The sequence below is a fragment of the Hemicordylus capensis genome, chromosome 13 (assembly GCF_027244095.1).
Source record: "Hemicordylus capensis ecotype Gifberg chromosome 13, rHemCap1.1.pri, whole genome shotgun sequence".
Classification (NCBI taxonomy): Eukaryota; Metazoa; Chordata; class Lepidosauria; order Squamata; family Cordylidae; genus Hemicordylus; species Hemicordylus capensis.
In genome coordinates, this window is record NC_069669.1 from 6,436,865 (window position 1) to 6,456,854 (window position 19,990).

A 19,990-nucleotide genomic window follows, 5' to 3' on the forward strand; every position below is an offset into this window, starting at 1 on the left:
CAGGACCATCTAGCGCAGTATTGCCAACTCTGACCGGCAGCAGCTCTCCAAGGCTTCAGTCAGGCATCTCTCCCAGCCCTACCTGGAGATGCTGCCAGGAAGTGGACCTGGAATCTTCTGCATGCAAAGCAGATGCTCTCCCACTGAGCTACATCCCCATCTAGGGGAGAGCTGCACAACTTCAGCCTTCTAGCTGTTGTTGGATCACAACTCCCATCATCCCTGACTATTAGCCTCTGTGGTTTGGGATTCTGGGAGTTATGGTTCAATACCAGCAGAAAGGCCGAGGTTGTGCAAGCTTCCCCTGAATTCTCTTACAGCAGACCATGTTCATATATAGTCACGCATCCAAATGCAAACCAGGGCAGCTCCTGCTTAGCAAAGGGGACAATTCATGCTTGCTCCCATGAGGCCACCATTCCCCGCCCCATGACCTTAAAACCTTAATGTATAAGGCAGTCTTTCATCGCTTGCATAATAATAATGATGATAATAATAATAATAATTATTATTAGTAGTAGTATTACATTTATATCCCGCTCTTCCTCCAAGGAGCCCAGAGTGGTGTACTACATACTTGAGTTCAGATGTGCGATGTTGTGTCTGCTGCATCTTTTTCCCAGCACTCTAGTAGAGCTTTCCTTGTTTTAGCTGCACTTATTAGAAGCATATTTGTTCCAGGTTTCTCCAGCTGTTTACCTTTAAGGAACCCCCGTGTGTGCTTGTTTTTGCTCCTGTTTTCAACAAAAGCTGCATTTACCTTCATCCTCGGGGCGAAATAAGATTTTAAAACTCCGAATGTTTTGAAGGCTGACAGTTCTCTTGCAAACAGAATCCTCCTGATCTTGACATCCTTGTCACTTCCCTATCACAGTGATAGTGATTCTGTTTCATTTGGACTGAGCGAGAGAATTCTGCTTCCCTGAAGTGCGCTTGGCTACTGTCAAAAGCAGACCAAGAGCGTTCTTGACAGTTATATCATCCAGGCGGGACTGAGTGGTGGTTGAAATGGCTGGATTTGGGTAGGGTTTGGGGATGTTGCTCAGAGCATCTGCTTAGTAGGCTGGAAATCCCAGGTTCAATCCCTGGCAGTAGGGGTTTGCACAGAACCCAAAAATCCGGTTCGGTTCAAATTTGAATCAGTTGAAACCGGTTCGGTTGAACCGACCAGTCGGCCCGGTCCTGGTTTGGCAGTTCAGGTGGCCATTATACCGGTAAAGGGTAAGTATAGGTGAAGATAAAGGTGAAGATTCCCTTTTACAAGTACAGGGGTGGGGGACTTTTTCAAATGTGAGGGGCAGCTGGGGTAATCAGCTAAGGTAGTAAGCTCCTTACCTGGTCGGCGTGGCTCCCAGCGCCGCTGCTCGGCCTCCTGGAACAGCCCCAAGCACTTTCCTCCCTCCTTTACCAAGTGCGTGTGCGGAGGACGGAACTGAGCCGCTGCCAAGTTGGCGGCTCCGTAAAGGAGGGAGGAACGTGCATGGGGGCCACGCCAGGAGGTTGAGCGGTGGTGAGCGGCAGCGCCGGCAGCCGTGCTGGCTGGATCAGGAGCTTTTTACCTCTCTAGCTCCACCCGCCCAGCCACCCCTGACTGTTGTTGAACCGGTTCACCCGAACCGGGCCTGGTTCGGTTCAGTCCACAGTTGAACCTCCAAACCAGGCCCGGTTCAAGGCGAAGCGGTTTGCAAGTAAACGTTCATGCACACCCCTCCCTGGCAGCACCTCCAGGTACGGCGGAGAAAGACTCCTGCCTGAAAACTTGCAGAAGCCGCTGCCAGTCAGTGTAGACAATCCGGAGCTAAATGGACCAAGGGTCTGTCATGGCATTAAGGCAGCTCCCTATGTTCCTGTCCATCTTCCATGAAAGGCAATGGCGAAGCTCCCGTGAAACATCCTGTTTCCCCCCCATCTCAGGAGCAGCTGAGCTTATAAGGAGTCACAGCCTCAGGCTCCTCAGATGGTGTAGATATCCTTATAGGAGAGAAGACTAGTGCTGAAGCAAGAGGAGGAGAGCTGGTCTTGCTCTGGTCTTCTGGTAAGGAGCATGAATTGTTCCCCTGGCCCAGCAGGATCCACCCTGGTTTGCATTTGGATGGGTGATCCCTGTAAGTTATTCCTTTTAGGGGATGGGGCCTTCGCTCTGTGGAAGAGCATCTGTTTTGCATGCAGAAGGTCCCAGGTTCAATCCCTGGCATCTCCAAGTAGGGCTGGGAAAGACTCCTCTCTGCTGAGAGCCGCTGCCAGTCAGTGTGCAGACAATACTGAGCTAGATAGACCAAAGGTCTGACTCAGTAGAAGGCAGCTTCCTATGTTCCTACACTCCTGTGAACTTTACTAAAGGACTACGTCTCTCTCCAGAAAGCTTCTTCCGCTCACATATATCTCTGCACAATTTCATAAATCGTGCGCCTACTTTGGAGGAAGAGGAGAAACGTGTCTGCATGTAAAGCGTGTATGACTACTACACGCTGTCCTGAATAACCTCTGCAGGAACACCTCATGCATTTTGCTTTGGATTCTGTCAGCACAGCCTCGGATTCGATTTTTGCTCTTCCACCCATAACTGAGGGATGGTGTCTTGTGGAGATTCTGATGGATTTACCATCGCCGTTGTCCTGACTTTCACATTTGGAGGAGTCTTGCAGAGTCCTCTACCGCCTTGGCTGCACTGGCTTCTAGGGTAGAGGACTGAGTGAATGAGGTTGCTTTAAAATATTAATTAAAGCCATAGGACCATAATATATTATGATTGTATTGTCTGAGACTTTGCTGTAAAGTTTGTCTGGTGGATGGGGGAGCGGAAAATATTTTGTGGGGAGCTCCTGCTACCCCTTGGAATCATCCTTGCGAAAGCTGGAATTGGCTTTTGATCTCCCACCACCCAACAGCTTCTTCCCTCCTTAGGGCTGGAGGGGAGAGACTCCTATAACAGAAGGATTCTGAATTGAGAGAGAGAGAGAGAGACCTTAGGGAAAGCTGAATAAACTGCACTGCTTTTGACAACACTTGGGTCCATCTATGCGACTAATTTCCCCCACACACAGGAGAAAAATTTATCATCTCAACCCGTTAAAATTCATGCCTCATTTAAATCTCATTAAATATTTTCAAGTTAATATATCTGAGGGTTTGCCAAATGTATGCCATTTATAGCAAACTGTATCAAAATTTATGTGGGCAATAATGCACATCTGTATAAATAACGAAATACATATTTCCACTGGCACATTATCTCGCCCATCAGTAGAGAATACTCAAATCCATTCGTTTCAGACTCTTAAGAATTACATAAGATAGCCATTTATATTTCACATCTGATCAAGTCACAGTTAACAAGTATTAATGAAAGCAATTTACAGTTAAGAATTTGTTAATATTTTAATGAAGGAATTATATTTCCGAGGACATTTGCACTTAGTGAATGTGTGCTATTTCCCCCTCTCCTTTTAAAAATAATGAAAAGATCTAGACATCTGCGGGAGGTAATTTTATTTTTTGCATATTATTGCATATTTTGCAATCTATAAAGTGAAATTTAGCCACATTTAGAGAAATGAAATCATCATAATCAGACAAAAGGTGCTATGGTTAAAGCATGTCAGTACGGCCGGGATACTTTACTAAAAAAGACGAGATAAAGCTATTTTTAGTATCCGTATAAAATGAACAGTAGAGCAAAATATGCGGAGTTGTTTCAATGGCACCTGTGCCATAAGGGCATAGCTGAGCGGTATAAGATATTTTCTTAAATTTCCCATCTAGTGCCGTGGTAGGGAGTGTGTTAAAGCGAGCAAGGGTCATTGCTCTCCTGAATTTCAGTGTCGTTAAATGCTTGCAGGTCTCAGGGGGATGACTTGCTCGGACAGAAATATGCCTTTTGGAAGACTGGCTAGGCTTAATTGCCCTTCAGCATCCAAAAGTCTCTGCTTAAAAACAATAAACATTTATGTGGTGTGGAGGGGAACAGCCAGAGGTAGACAGTGTGATCAGAATGGGCAACTCTGCGAAGTGTAGTGGAAATGTCCAATTTGCATGGGAAGCCACCTCACATAAATGGGATACGATGCAAGGCGACCTTCATGGCATTGAATTTCAAGCAGCCTCCGTGCATATCAGGCTAGCGAGATGTGGATGCAGAAGAGGAGAAGAAAGAGATGTCTGATCAGAGTGTTTGTCTATGAAGAGGGTGTCAAGATGGCCTTGGATGTGTGAAGTGGAGAACCTCAGCAGAGGTGCGCGTTGCCCAGAGAACAGTTTGTTTGGGAGCAGCTATAAAAATAAAGCTGCTGCTGCTGTTATATGGAGAAGTGGGCATTTCCAGGCATTGGGATTAATAGGGAATTGGGTTGCAGAGAGAGCGGGGAAAGGGGTTGATTGGAAATGCAGGTGTAGAACAAAGCACCGCTTTGGCATGAGGAGAGGAGAGGAGCGAGGAGACAACGATGGCCCCAAGGTTGTGAGGCAGGTAACGGTATCTCTCCGTCAGGGCCGGAGAAGTGTGGACACAAGAAGGCTTTTGTTGGAAAGATTAACAGCTCCCTCTCTATCGTGTTCAGCGGAGATAGGCATCTGTGAGGAAGTGTCAGCAAGACAGCAGTTTAGAATTGGACAGGAAGAAAAGAAGTAGGTTCTGGGTAGGAAAGTAGATTTCGGAGTCACCTGTTTTAAAGATGAGCAGAGAAGCTATGAGACTGATTCTTCCCTGGATCTGATTACAAATTAGAGTGGTAAATATGTATACTTTTGTTTTATTTATTAGTGACATTTGTATCCCACTCTTCCCCCCTCAGGGTGTATGTGATTCTTCCCCCCTGCGTACACTTTATCCTCACAACAACCCTGTGAGGTTGGCTAGGCTGAGAAAGAGTGACTGGGCCAAGGTCATCTAATAACCTTTACAATGAAGCAGGGACTTCCTTCCTTCCTTCCTTCCTTCCTTCCTTCCTTCCTTCGAACATAAGAACAGCCCTGCTGGATCAGGCCCAAGGAAGCCCATCTAGTCCAGCATCCTGTTTCACACAGTGGCCCACCAGATGCCTCTGGGAAGCCCACAGGCAAGAGGCGAGGGCATGCCCTCTCTCCTGCTGTGGCTCCCCTGCAACTGGCATTTAGAGGCATCTTCGTGGAGTCCAAAGTGGTGTACATGGCTATGTTTATCCTCACGACAACCCTGTGAGGTAGCTTAGGCTGAGAGAGAGGGGACTGGCCCAGAGTCACCCAGTGTGTTTCCTGGCTGAACGGGGATTTGAACTTGGGTCTTTGTGGTCTTAGTCCAATATTCTAATCACTACACCACACTGAAGCTCTTCTAACGTGTAGCCAACTCCAGGCTAGGCTGCACAGCAGCACCTGCCTAGCCCGGCTTTTTCGCCTGGCTTTTAGCTGAGGTTAAGGGAGCGAGCTGCTTCCAGCTCAGCCGCACACAGAGATGGGTGCCTAGAGTGCTTGTCTCCTGGGGGAGTCCCCAATGCACTGAGCTCGGCACACACGGCATTTTGGGATTCCCATCATCCTGGCTCTCCGACAGTGGATTGTGTGGAAGCACAGACAACGCTTCCACCAACCTTTTGCCAGTCGTCTGCAGGGGCAGTGAGTGAAGCCAAGTCTCCGCCTCCACCCACCCACCCCGGTCGTGTGAATGACCTCACTGACTCCAGTTGACCAACAGTTGAATGACAGACTAAGAGAAGGTGATCTAGTATTGGGGCCATTTCACGTCATCCTTTTCCTACTGGGGTGATGGGGGTAGAGATCCAGCAGAAAGCCATTCACACACACACACACGCACACCATTTCTATGCAGATAGGATTTCACTTGGTTATAACATGTGGATTTGACATGTTATGTGGTGCATGTCCAGATTACAAAGCAATTTGTTACCTCAGAAACAATCTGACTCTAATTACAAAGTGGTGGTTATTTCTCAGACTTAATGCTTTCTTTGTAAGCAAAATGCATAATTGATTAAAACTCCATAACAGGAGTAAAACGGTTCTGATAAATTTTTAAATATATGGCTGAGACACGAGTTCTCAAACCACTACTGCTTTCCTAAATAATGTACAATGACATTTATTTATTTTTTATTTATTTACATTTTATACATTTTTTAAAAAAATGTGTCACATTTGATGATTTTGTTGTTGCTTTTGTATATCTGTTTAAATAAGAATGCAAAAGTACTTTGCATTGCTTTGAGATGCCTCATTTTGTTTGTATGAGAAATTACATGTAAGACCAGAGTGGGTAGGCTGGATTGATTGATTGATTGATTGATTGATTGATTTGATTTGATTTGATTTGATTTCTATACCACCCTTCCAAAAATGGCTCAGGGCGGTTTACACAGAGAAATAACAAGTAAATAAGATGGCTCCCTGTCCCCAAAGGGCTTACAATCTAAAAAGAAACATAAGATAGACACCATCAACAGCCACTGGAGGGATGCTGTACTCGGGGTGGATAGGGCCAGTTGCTTTCCCCCTGCTCAATAAAGAGAATCACCACCTTAAAAAGTGCCTTTTTGCCAAGTTAACTTTAGTTTAAGGATGTACTATAAAGCAGGGGAGGGCAGACTTAAGGCTTCTGAGAGGCCCTTCCACCTCCCTGGAGTCTTGGAATCTTCCAACATGAAATGGCAGCTCACAGAGGTGGAGCCAGTCACAAAATGGCGGCTCCAAGAGGCAGAACCAGTTGCAGAATGGCAGGAAATGTACATTGACAGAATAAGGGGTTTTAATATCGACAACCCTGATTTTTAGGAAAATCTTGCTAATATCTTACAACAGATGGTGCTCACAGATAGTCACCCATCCAAATGTAAACCAGGGCAAACCCTGCTTAGCAAATGGGATGAGTCATGCGCGCTAATGCAAGATCGGGTCCTCATCCCAGCTTCTTATAGATAGTTGAGTGGCTGGGGTAAAAACCAGAGGTCTCCGTGTTTTCTCCTGCAAGGAAATATAGTCTAGACTGAAAAGGTCTTTGCATACTAAACCTTTTGTTGAATAAATCATAAAATAATCCTAAAATATTCAGAACACCACTTTCACAGAGCTCTTTATATTGAAACTTTTCTGATAGTGTTTATTCAAAACCGATTCCCTTGGAGTGTTCTTTTCCGGTGATACAGCAGCTCTGAAAAGCAGAGGTCAAGGTGAAGTTTTCAATAGACAAGTCATTTGAATTTCATTCTGCATGTTTCTTTTATAATACAAATTCAGCGGTGTAAAGACTGATCTCCTTCTGCTGGGCAAGGTTTCCTTATTAGTAGCTGGAGTGAGACAGAATTCCATGACCTTCATGTAATTCTTTGTTCTGCTTGCTCGAGGAAAATAACCATAAAGGGCTTCAGTGTATACAACCTGCACAGAAGCAATGGAAGTTGTTAAAGGGTTTTAAAAAAGAATACTCAGGTGTAAGGTACACCTAATTCATATTAGGAAATACATTGACGTGAGACTTTGCAAGCAGATATACTTTGAACCTTGTCAGATTTGCACATCAGTGCTGCCATTTTGATTTATGAATGCAGCCACTTTGGATCTGTGGTAAAATTGGTACATCTTTGTAGAGCAGGGCTGCAAAGTGGTGGCCCAGGCCTCCTGTAGATGTTGGACCACAACTCCCATCATCCTCAGCCAAAGTGGCCGGTATAGTGAGGGATGTTGGAAACTGTAGTCAACGTCTTCAGGATGTTGGGAGGAGAGCTGGTCTTGTGGTAGCAAGCATGCATTGTCCCCTTCGCTAAGCAAGGTCTGCCCTGGTTTGCATTTGAATGGGAAAACACATGTGTGAGTACTGTGAGATATTCCCCTCAGGGGATGGGGCCGCTCTGGGAAGATCATCTGGGTTCCAAGTTCCCTCCCTGGCAGCATCTCCAAGAGAGGGCTGAGAGAGATTCCTGCCTGCAACCTGGGAGAAGCCGCTGCCAGTCTGTGTAGACAATACTGAGCTTGATAGACCAATGGTCTGACTCGGTAGAAGGCTGCTTCCTATGTTCCTAGTCTGCATTCCTGCTTTTCCCTTCCTAGCCAGAGAACTCAAGGTGCTTGAACAATCATACATAGATCTACAAAACAAACCCAGTATTAAAAGAAAACAATACACTGCCCTGAGTCTGTGGATTGGGTGGTATATTAAATCTTTTAATAAATAAACAAGCACAGATTCACCTCATCAACTAGGATCAACCTGGGACCGGGACTGATGATACAAATTATTGTCATGCAAATCTGGCCCCACAACAAAATGTTGCGCTATATCCCTGGTGTGCATGTGTTATCTGAGGCCGTGGCTGAGCATGGTGGAAAAACAAAAGTTAGCAACAATGATGGGGGAGCCTGCTCCAACTTAGGTCGTATTTCATAAACAATTTTTACTTCATATTTTTATTTCTAGGATTGTTGTTTTTTGTGGCGATGCAACTTGCATTCATCCATCTCCTAAAGTTTCAAGAGTTAATGTCTGGTGCGGGGTCAGTGTAATGTTTTCCTCAATATTTGCTGAGGTTGCAAGGAGGGGAAGGGATCATGGAATTGGTTACATTGGTTACAACGGTGAATGTTGTTAGCTTATTGTGCGAGTGTGTGAGTACACATATCATCTGCAGTGTTCCCTCTAAGGCATGCCCGTGTGAATGCGCCCAAACGTTTTTGGATGTCTACTCAGTTAATTTTAGATCCCGCTCAGGTTGAATCAGGAAGGCCCCACTCTGAATGCACATGTGCAACAACAGCAAATATTTATACACTGCTTTTAAACAAAAGTGTCTAAAGCGGTTTACAGAGAGAGAGAGAGAGAAGATGGATCCCTGTCCCCAATGGGCTCACAATCTAAAAAGAAACATAAGATATTGTATGTATGTGTTTGTTTGTTTGTTTGTTTGTTTGTTTGTTTGTTTGTTTGTTTGAAACATTTAATATACCACCCACTCCGAAGACTCTGGGCGGTGTACAAAAACATACAGATATGACCACACATTGCCTTGATGCTGCCACCCAGAACAAAACTCATTCCACGCACAGATGAAAAATGTTAGAGAGAACACTGACCAGCAGATTAACAGATTCTATGCACAACTTCCCCCCTCTATTCTTCAGGAGAGTACACACACACACACACACACACACACACACACACACACACACACACACTTTTGATATTATTTTGGGGATGGGGGTTAACCCCTGTCAAAACCCCATCCCTCTCAGAAACCCAAAGCTGCAGAATGGCTGGCGAGAAAACGGAAGTGTTTTTAGACACCTTTCCCCCCTCAGAAGCAAAAGGGGTTGTGACTGAGGGGGGAAAGGCAGAGTAATTTCCCGCTCTTTTTGCTCAAAGCCTCTTTCCTCCCAGTAATGCAGCTGCTAGTGTATTCCAGTCATTCCTTGCCAACCGCAAGGGATCCGTTCCGGCAAAACCCTGCCGTTGGCAAATTCGTCGTTGGTGAAGCATTGAAGTCTATGGGGAACAGGAGTTCAGGGGAAGCACGGCTGCAAAAATACCTAAAAATAAAGGAAAAAATACCAAAAAGCAAGAAAGAAAGTTTTAAAATCACCAAAAATCCTCTAATATTGCCAAGAGTCGCCAAGAAGAATGAGCAGATCGAACCTCTGGAAATTTTTTGAACCCCCCCAAATCACTCAAAGGCGTTTTAAATTGGCAAGGGGACAGCAAGTTCAGCAAGGGTCGCAGAGAGGAATGAGCAGATCGAACCGCTGAACCCCCCCAAATCGCTGAACCCCCGCATCGCTAAAACACCCTGCCAACCACAGATACTCGGGTCACGGTTGGCAAGACCTATCACAATTTCCTATTCGCATATACTCAAAACCGCAGTTGGCAAAACTGTGGTTGTCAAGGGATGGCCGTACTGCAGAAAAGAGCAAGAGAATGCACCTTCCCTGCAAGACGTAGGACACGTTTCAGAAGTCAGAGTGGTGTGTTTACTGCTAACACGAAACTCTCCCTCCGCCTTTTCAGTCATTGCCTTTTAGGAGGTGAGAATAAGGCTGCTGGTCAGGCCACAGCCTAGGCCATCATGCTTTGGAGTTGCCATGAACACTTTTGAGGATGTGTGAAATCACTTCGAGAGGATAACACATATATGATAGCCAGCCAAAACTTGAGCAATGGAAGCAGAGACCAAGAAGGTGCACTGTGTGAAGTATTCATAGCATCACTTAAAGAATTCAGGCAATCACATTTGTGACGATGTATGGCACGGCGGGGAAATGACTTGACTAGTAAGCCAGAGGTTGCTGGTTCGAATCCCCGCGGATGTGTTTCCCAGACTATGGGAAACACTTATGTCGGGCAGGAACGATATAGGAAATTGCTGAATGGCATCATCTCAAACTGCGCGGGAGATGGCAATGGTCAACCCCTTCTGTATTCTACCAAAGAAAAACCACAGGGCTCTGTGGGTGCCATGGGTCGACACCGACTCGATGGCACACTTTATCTTTATATACTTTTTATGGTTACCTTATAACAAGTGAACATAAAAAGGAAGAAGCTCTTTCATAGGCTAAGTGGACATACCTTAGGCTAGGGGAAATCCTTTGTCTCTGTAGTTTTCATAGACTAACTAATTAATGACTGAAAATTTAGAAAGTTAAATTCCTAAAATTAAAGGGGGGGAAGAGTACTATAGCAGAGAGTGCTGAGCTTTTAGTCACACTAAGCTAAATAATACAGGGGATATAAACAGAGGCAAGGGATTAAAGCAAGAATTAGCCAGGGTTTGTGTGGAAAGAATATAGCTCCAGTACAACACAGAGTTAAGCACTCTTACGCCTATTTATTTTAATTAGCTTTATATGCCATGAAAAGCGACACCAGTATTACAATGAGTGCTAGGATTGGGTATGAACATACATACCAGCCATATATCAACCAGTATGAATAAAGGGTGTTGGTTTGTTTTTATTGTTTAATTTTTATACCGCCTTTCATAAAGCATCCCAAGGTGGTTTACAAAAGTTAAAATACAATAGATAGATAGATACTTTATTTACGGCCAATGGCCAAAACATTAAAATACAATAAAATTCTATAAAAATAACATTTAAAACCTTAGGAACATTGGAAGCTGCCATATACTGAGTCAGACCATTGGTCTATCTAGCTCAGTATTGTCTTCACAGACTGGCAGCGGCTTTTCCAAGGTTGCAGGCAGGAATCTCTCTCAGCCCTATCTTGGAGAAGCCAGGGAGGGAACTTGGAACCTTCTGCTCTTCCCAGAGTAGCTCCATCCCCTGAGGGGAATATCTTGCAATGATCACACATCAAGTCTCCCATTCAAATGCAACCAGGGCAGACCCTGCTTAGCTATGGGGACAAGTCATGCTTGCTACCACCAGACCAGCTCTCCTTGCACCTCCTGCAAGGTGGAACATGAAGGGGAAAGTCCTAAAATGAGATGGATGGTTGTTATCAAACAAGACCCGATGAGCTATGGAGCATTCCAAAAACTTGTGTACGACTCCATTAAGTGATTGGGGAGAACAAGATAAACTGTGCTTGCTGGATGGGTGATGCTCAGAAGAGAGAGCTTTCTTTAGCTTTCTAAAAAAGAACATCCGTAGCAATATTTTCAGCACATCAATTTTTAGCACAACTGGTGGAGTACATTTTTTAAGGCAGCAATGCAGAACAAGGAATGTTCTCATATTTGTAGAAGGTCTGTATTTTCAGTGAGGAGAGTTCTAATTCTGTTCAGAAATTATACTGGGGTCTTCAGCCTCTGCTATAGAAACCTTTTCTCTTAAGTTCCTTTCATATGAACTATTATCTGTCGAATAAGCTTGTGAACAAACTCATGTAGCGTTGTATGCTTTGGATTGGAGCCTTTCATGTGACAGTTTTCGGATATATTTATTAATTCTCTCTCTCTCTCTCTCTCTCTCTCTCTCTCTCTCTCTCTCTCTCTCTCTCTCTCGTATTTGTACACCATCCCAAACTTCAGTCTCTGGACGGTTTACAGCAACATAAAACAAGTTAAAACCAAAATAAAAACCTTGAAACAAATTTAAAACCACAATCTAGTTAAAATGCTTGGGTGAAGGGAAAAAAGTGACTTGAAAGATGCTCCTTAGGAGATGGGGCTGCAGCTCAGTGGAAGAATATCTGAGTGCTTGTGTGCAGAAGGTTCCAAGTTCCCTTCCTGGCATCTCTAGATGGGGCTGCCTGCAGCCTTGGAGAAGTCCCTGCCAGTCTGTGTAGACAATTCTGAGCTAGATGGACCAAAGGTCTGACTTGGTACAAGTCAGCCTCCTATGTTTCTGTGTTCCCCTACCCCTACCAAATGCCACATTATTACTACAAATATTTATATACCACTTTTCAATAAAATGCTCAAAGCAGGATAGATAGATAGATAGATAGATAGATAGATTAGATAAGATGGTTACCTGTCCCCAAAGGGCTCACAAGCTAAAAGGAAACACAAGGTAGTCACCAGCTACAGCCACGGGAGGGATGCTATGCTGGGGTTGGATAGGGACAGTTGCTCTCCCGCTGTTGAATACAAGAGACTCACTACTTTGAAAGGTGCCTCTTTGCTCAGTTTGCAGAGACCATATCACCCAGATTTTCTCAGTTCGAAAAGTGGTTTGCTGGCACAGGACAGAGGCTGCTGTCCAAGAAACACAAATCCAAAGCTCCCTTGGCCATAAAAACATAATCATCCCATTAGCTGTGTCCTGGTCTCAGTATAGTAGTCAGCGTAATAGGCAATTTGTTAATAGATGACTTTTGGAGGAATTTAAAGCCAGGGTGACCATGTCTGATTGCCTTTTCTCTGAAAAAAAAATTTGAATGGACATGTTTCCACATTAATTACTGCCCCTGCTGTGTTTGAGGCCTCGTCCACCTTCCATTAAACTAAATAAAAGTCTTCGGTTGACCTCTGTGGGAGTCGGATTGCCCCCTTCGTGACCTGTTCTGCCAGCCTGAACAGCAGATGATCACACTATAGATGAATGTCATTTTTGGACATCAGTACTGGCTGATAATCAGGGTGTCCATCTCGGGGAAATATCGCATCCTTAATGATCTGTTTAGCGTATTGGATGACACTGGCTATCACACCATTTCAAGTAGTCTGCAGGAGGAAAAATATTGGGAACATCTTAGTCGACATGCCTCAGCCCGTGTATAATAATATTTGTTCATTAAAGACCAACTGATTTGCAGCAGCCCCAATTGCTGCTTGGACTACAGTTGTTTTTAAAATGGCGTATCTGTCTTTGTATCGGGATATTATAGTCTTGGGTTGCCAGGTTTCAGTTCGTTTTCACCTCACTATCCATAGGCTCATAAGAAGCCTATGTTCCTACTGAACATAGGAAGCTGCCTTATACTGAGTCAGACCCTGGTCCATCTAGCTCAGTATTGTCTACTGGCAGCAGCTTCTCCAAGGCTGCAGGTATGGGCTATTCCCAGCCCTACATGGAGATGCCACCAGGGATTGAACCTGGGACCTTCTGCATGCAAAGCAGATGCTCCTCCACTTAGCTATGAACCCATCCCTTAATGGGAAAATCTTAAAGCCCCTACATGTAGCCATCCATCCAAATCCAAACCAAGGCAGACCCTGCTTAGCAAAGGGGACAATGCATGCTTGCTGCCATGAGGCCAGCTCTCCTCTTCAATTCTGTTGACCGATTATTTGATCGGATGACGATTCCATTTATTCCAGAGCAATTAAATTTGAGATTAAACATGATTAGGTTCATACCCAAATGCCTGTGGCTTGGCATATTTACAATTGCAGCTATCTGTTCTCCTTTTAAAAAATTATATTGCTTAGCATGTTAAAGCAAAAAAGTCAGAAGATGTAGGATTTATGGCTAGATTTATGACTCTAGATGTATTTATATAGAAACTTCCACATCTCAGGTTTGAAGCAGCAAATTGTGAATTATTCTTGGGAGACCAATAAGTCCTGGCTAATTAGTAACAAACACTCAGCTTAAACATTCTCAAAGGGCAGGGGGGGTGTCCCTGTTCAGTGAACAGAACACCTTTATGGACCTACCTAATGATCTTGCAAAAATAACTATTTGGGGATTTTGATGTGCATTAATCAGTGAGTTAACGGGAAGCATGATGCCATGCCAGTGGTACGGTTCTTTGCTTCGGTCCGAGACGGAGACACACACACAGAAGGTGAAAAAAAGTCATCTTAATCCGAGAAAGATAAAGGGGTAAAAGGCTTACATCCCCCGAAACACACACTACTGGGAAACCCGTTGCAATAGGGGATGTTGATCTTGGCGGTGGTCCGAGGCACTTGTTTGCTAGCCCATCGGTGAGATCCAGTTAGCACCCTAAAGGGGCTGCCTTTTAAATTTGATTACAAATAAGCCTCACTTGCTGTCGAATAGGCACACATGAACAAAAACATGTGATATCTTTGGCCTGATATGTAAGGCCTGATATGTAAGCAGAGCTCCTGGATAAGTAAGCTCCTCTGTTCATTTCAGGAGAAGAGGCTGCATACAGTCCGTCGAATGTTTTCTGTTCACCCGCCTCCCACTGGAGCTGTTGACTGCATAACTGGCAACTATATTTTCTCGTCAGGAAGCAGTAGCAGATAGATAGTGGGCTTATGAGCTGCTAAACTTCATTAAGTGACTTCCAGAGCTCTTTGACACTTCCTTTTCTGGGCTTCTATCCAGATCTGTTGTTTCTAATGCATTGTTGACTGGAGACCCCAGGAGCTGAATTGGAAGAGACTCAAAATACGTTACGCTGCTCCACTTTGTGCCGATGTAAACATAATCCTTGGCTGGTTGTATTGATTCATACGGAAATAGTTGTGCAGGATGTTGAAAGCCAGTTTGGCTGACGTCAGTGGCCCTTTTAAAATGACTCCTGGGGAATTGCCAATGGGAGCTGGGCAGTATCCAGTTTGGCAAACACCATCCTTTAAAGTGCGAGGGTGCAAAGGATTCAGATAAAACAGAAGGGGACAGAGCAGAACCACATAAAGAGCAGACAGAAGGCTCTGCCAGCTGGTCAAAGACTCAAAATAAAGATAGAATACACCAGGGAAGAAATTCAGCGTATAGGTACTTCTATGCCAATGCCAGAAGCCTCCGAGCCAAGATGGGTGAGCTGGAGTGTTTGGTTGCTAATGCAGAAATAGATATAGTGGTCATAATAGAAACATGGTGGAACAGTGAGAACCAGTGGGACACTGTTAACCCTGGATATAAACTCTATAGAAGTTCATATATATAAAAACTTTTATAGATATAAATTCTATAGAAAGGACAGGGAGGGGCACCTTGGAGGTGGGGTAGCACTGTATGTTAGAGAAGGGATAGAATCTAACAAGCTAGAAAACCTAGGTGGACTAGAGTCCTCCACAGAAACCCTGTGGGTGACAATACAAGGCCTGAAAGGAAACGTGCTACTGTGGACGTGCTATCACCTTCCAGATCAAAACGCTGACAGTGACTGCAAGTTGCAGCAGGAAATCAGGGAGGCATCAAGGAGAGGCAGGGCTGTAATAATGGGTGGGTAAATTCACAGTCAGGTAATGACAGAGAGGTCAGATTTCTAGATATGCTGAATGACTGTGCCCTGGCTGGTTGCTTTCTCCATCTCTCTTGGCTGAAGCAAGAAAGCACCCTGTAGCCACGAAGCCACTGGCCATCTGGGAAAGGATGATGGTCCATGCATCCAACTCTCCCACTTGGCGAGCATTTGCCAGCTGGGGGTGGGGTAAGGGGATGCTCTGGTGGCCCAGGGACATAGGAAGCTGCCATATACCGAGTCAGAGCATTGGTCCATCTAGCTCAGTATTGTCTACGCAGACTGACAGCAGCTTCTCCAGGGTTGCAGGCAGGAATCTCTCCCAGCCCTATCTTGGAGGTGCTGCCAGGGAGGGAACTTGAAACCTTCTGTGCTTCCCAGAGCTCCCACATCCCCTGGGGGGGAATATCTCACAGTGCTCACATATATGTAGTCTCCCATTCATATGTAAACCAGGGCAGACCCTGCTTAGGAAAGGGGACATTCATGCTTGCTACCACAAGACCAGCTCTCCAATATGCCCACCCCTCCCGGTCCTATGGTGGTTACACCACTGACTGTGTCTCTTTCTGGTCATATTTTGCAAGTACAAGGATGCCCAGGATTCAGTAAGCAAGCTTTCCATTTTTGTAGGACACAGGGATAATCTAGATTCTACTGTGCCATTCCGTTTTCTTCTCTTTCCTTCCTGCAGGATGCAAAGTTTGTAGAGGAGCGACGGAAGCAGCTACAGAATTACTTGAGAAATGTGATGAACAAGGTCATCCAGACGCTGCCCGAATTCTCTGCCAACCCTAAAAAAGAGACTCTCATCCAACTGATGCCCTTTTTTCTGTAAGTATCTCTCAGATGGATGGCTCACACTCATTGTATATTAATCTTTTTTCGTTCCTTTCTTTAATTCTTAAATATTACTGGCTGCTCTGAAATCCTCACAATATGGTATCTTTTCTAAAATAAATAAATAAATCACTCTTCAAAAATTTCCCCATCTTATTTGGAAATCTGAATCTTGTGAGGCAAGGGAGCATTCAAATACATAATTCCTCCTCTGTGGTGGTATGCTCTCAGCAGGGACTGTACCATGGCCTTTTCCTGACTGTACCACTTCTCTCCTACTCTGGTATTTGCCAAAAGTATGCTATCTCATTGGGAAACCTAAATCTTGGAAACCAATTCAGACACAATAGGAAAACACATGCAGACTTCAGTCTGTTTGGATCACTTATTCAGAGCAAAAAGCTTGTGTGTCCTTGATGCATTGTTTGAGTACTTGGACGTGATGTTAACATAGCTACAGCATAGCCCTGTGCTGTAACAGAGGACACCCTCGGTTGGTCCATTCATATCCATGAATTCTGTATTAGCTGGAAGGGGGTGGAGTGACTACTGCTATCCAGGGAATTGGATCAGACACAGTTCTTCTCTGTTCCCCTCTTTCCACAGTTGTGCCAAAAGTCATAAGCTCATTTTTAAATTTATAGATACATAAGAAACTGCTGGTGGTTTGACAAATTGGTACTTATTTTCAGAAGCATCAACTCAAAGAGATACTGTTTACAGGCAGCTACTGAAAAATATGTCATTTAAATGTCTGCCACCAGCTACAACTCCTGGACTAATTGAATTGTATATGTAAAACAGAATGTAGTGGTTAGAGTGCTGGACTAGGACTAGGGAGACCCAAGTCCAAATCCCTGTTCAGCCATGAAACTCACTGGATGGCTCTGGGCTAGTCACTTTGCTCTCAGCCTATCCCACCTCGCAGGGTTGTTGTGAGGATAAACATAAACCATGTATACCGTTCTGGGCTCCTTGGAGGAAAGGCTCCTTGGAGGAAAGGAGGTAAATGTAAAAATAAAAATAATCTGTAGAATTCATCTTAAAGATCTTGCAGGACAATAGAAGTTGCAAAGATTGTCATCTTGTTGATTTCAATGGGCACACACTCTCGCATGTTTTCGATGTTTCTCTTGGTTCTGGTGGAGCGTGGCCTACCGGGCGCTTGTGCCACAGTGCCATCTTCACAGAATCTGGACATGCATTTTCGAAAGACACGTTTTGGGGAGGCGCTTTGTGCAGCCATAATGGGAGGAACCGTGTCCAAAACAGACTTCCGCTATAGCAGAGCATTTGTGAATTGTCCATTTTTCCATATCTTGAAGCCTAAGGGTCTATACTGGTGTTCGCCACTGTAAGGCCCTGGGGCCCAGTGATGGATTGACTCCATCAATCGTAGGTGTGACTTCCTGGCTAATGGTTTATCGGGCCTACTCTGCACCATCCCCATGGCACCGTGTGGAGGTGCAGATCTAAAGAGGACCAAAAACCAGTTTAACCAAGTATACAAATGACCCCCAAAAAGAACCCACTACAATATAGTGGCGTAAAAGATGATGATTTAAAAGTTTGCATGGATCTTGAAAGACTATACAGCCTGTAAATGTTAGGAGTATAACACACCTCTAGGCAACAATAGAAAATTCATGGCAAGAAAATATTTAATAAAGAATCTCAATTAAAATATCGGTATAAACAATGCATGTATAAGAGACAATAAGTTTCTATATCAAGTTCAAATTCAGAACCAATACTAATTTGATGAATATTCAAATATGGCAACTTGCAATTCAGCCCTCCATCGGATGTTGCCTAGAAGCATTTTATACTTCTATAATTTACAAACTGTATAGTTTTTCCATTTATCTTAAGCCCCTTTTAAAGCTGTCCAAGTTGGTGGCCAGCCTCACATCCCGTGGCAGAGAGTTCCATTGATTAATGATGTGCGGTGTGAAGAACTACTTCCTTTCATCGCTCCTAAACTTCCCGGCAATCAGTTTCATGGGATGGCCCCTGGGTCTAGTGTTGTGAGAGAAGGAGAATTCTCTATCCATGCCCTCCAAACCATGCATCATTTTACATCGGGAAATAAATAATACATAAATAAGATGGTCCCCTGTCCCCAAAGGGTTCACAATCTAAACAAGAAACACAAGGTAGACACCAGCAACAGCCACTGGTGGGATGCTGTGCTGGGGTTGGATAGGGCCAGTTGCTCTCCCCCTCTTTAAGGTGCCTGGCCGTGTGTGTGTATGTGGGTGCGTGGGTGCTCCTTGAAAGGAAATTGAGCCCCTGCCCCATCTTGGAAGGCCTGCAGGGAGTGCTGGGAAGTGTAGTCCTTCCCAGTGATTTCCACCTAGAGCTCTTAGGAGAGGGCTCTGTCTCTCTTAAAGGGCAATGAAATCTATTGTAGTTATGAAAAAAAACCAAGGGGGGGGGTTCATGACTTTTCCCCGCATCCTGTACATGCTACAAGCACTTGCAGAATACGTGTTTTTCGGTTAGTTTCTCACAGGCATTGAAATCCACCAATCTGGATGTGTTTACAACACCAGGACCCAATTAAGTCTAATATATTGCAGCAGGAAGGAAGGAAACATCCCTGTTTACATGTGTTTAACTGGACTGCACTGAATGTATTCAAGTAGATGAAATTTCAACGCAGAATATAATATTTCTCAAGTCAGAGATCTGTAGAAAATAGAACTTTGACTCGGGGGGGGGGGGGTTGGAAGGAGCAACATTTGCGTCTGAAAACATATTCCTTAGTAGAATCCAGCCTGTCATTCTCTGACAGGGAAATTTCCATAATTTCAAGATGCTTGTACCTGATTCCAGAGGGTTTTATTTAAGAAGTGATAACATAAAAATATACGGATGCCTTCCAAGTTTTAATGAGCGTACTCTCTGCGTCTTAGACGGCATCTGACATATTGATTCAAAATCTGCTGATTCTCTTGAAATCTCAGTGGTGTTGCCTTATACTTTCAAGCCAGAAGCAACCCTCGCTTCCAAACAAAAAGTTAGACATGACAGCTTTTATCTTCAGCCTCTAAACATCTCACTTCTGATATTTGCTGCAGAACCATCTGTGCTTTACCCAGAGCCTGGTCTTACAAATAGGAAGAATGCCAACATTGTAATTTGCCCTAAGCAAAGTGTAGCGAGGGTCTCAATCCAGGCATGTCAAACAACGGCGCTTTGGCCCGGGTTTGTCATTTCCGATTCTCTTTGTTCTTCTTTCACGGTAATTTCTCTTCAGCTTCTTTGTTTGCAGGAAGTAACCCAGTTGTAAAGTTCCACCTCCTCCTGTGTAGAGGGTTCCAGATGGCCTCTGAATGGTGGCCACTGTGAGAAGGGCTATCCCCCTGTCTGGCAATCTATTCCTTTCAAGTCTGCCCCAAGGAACTGCGGCCTCCAGATCTCCAAGGGAGTCACAGAGCTCCTCCTCCTCCTAGCCACTCTCCTCCTGGACTGGCCCCTCATCACTGGCCGGCTCTGCTTTATAGATCCCTTGGCAGGTGGGGCAAGTCTCATGAGAACTCAGGCTGAGATCTCGCGTGAGTTGCCTCCGATCCTTCAATAACACGCCATCTTCAA

At 44.6% G+C, this 19,990-nt stretch overlaps 1 protein-coding gene across 4 annotated transcripts in view; it reads left to right on the forward strand.

Annotated features, from left to right (window-relative positions):
• The window catches only part of SNX29 (sorting nexin 29), a 195,765-nt gene that overhangs the window by 133,174 nt on the left and 42,601 nt on the right, over nt 1–19,990 (forward strand). For all 4 annotated transcript variants that reach the window (XM_053275828.1, XM_053275829.1, XM_053275832.1 and 1 more), the window contains exon 20: nt 16,245–16,384. In XM_053275828.1, coding sequence (XP_053131803.1) covers nt 16,245–16,384 — 140 coding nt within the window. The remainder of the gene's footprint in view (nt 1–16,244; nt 16,385–19,990) is intronic.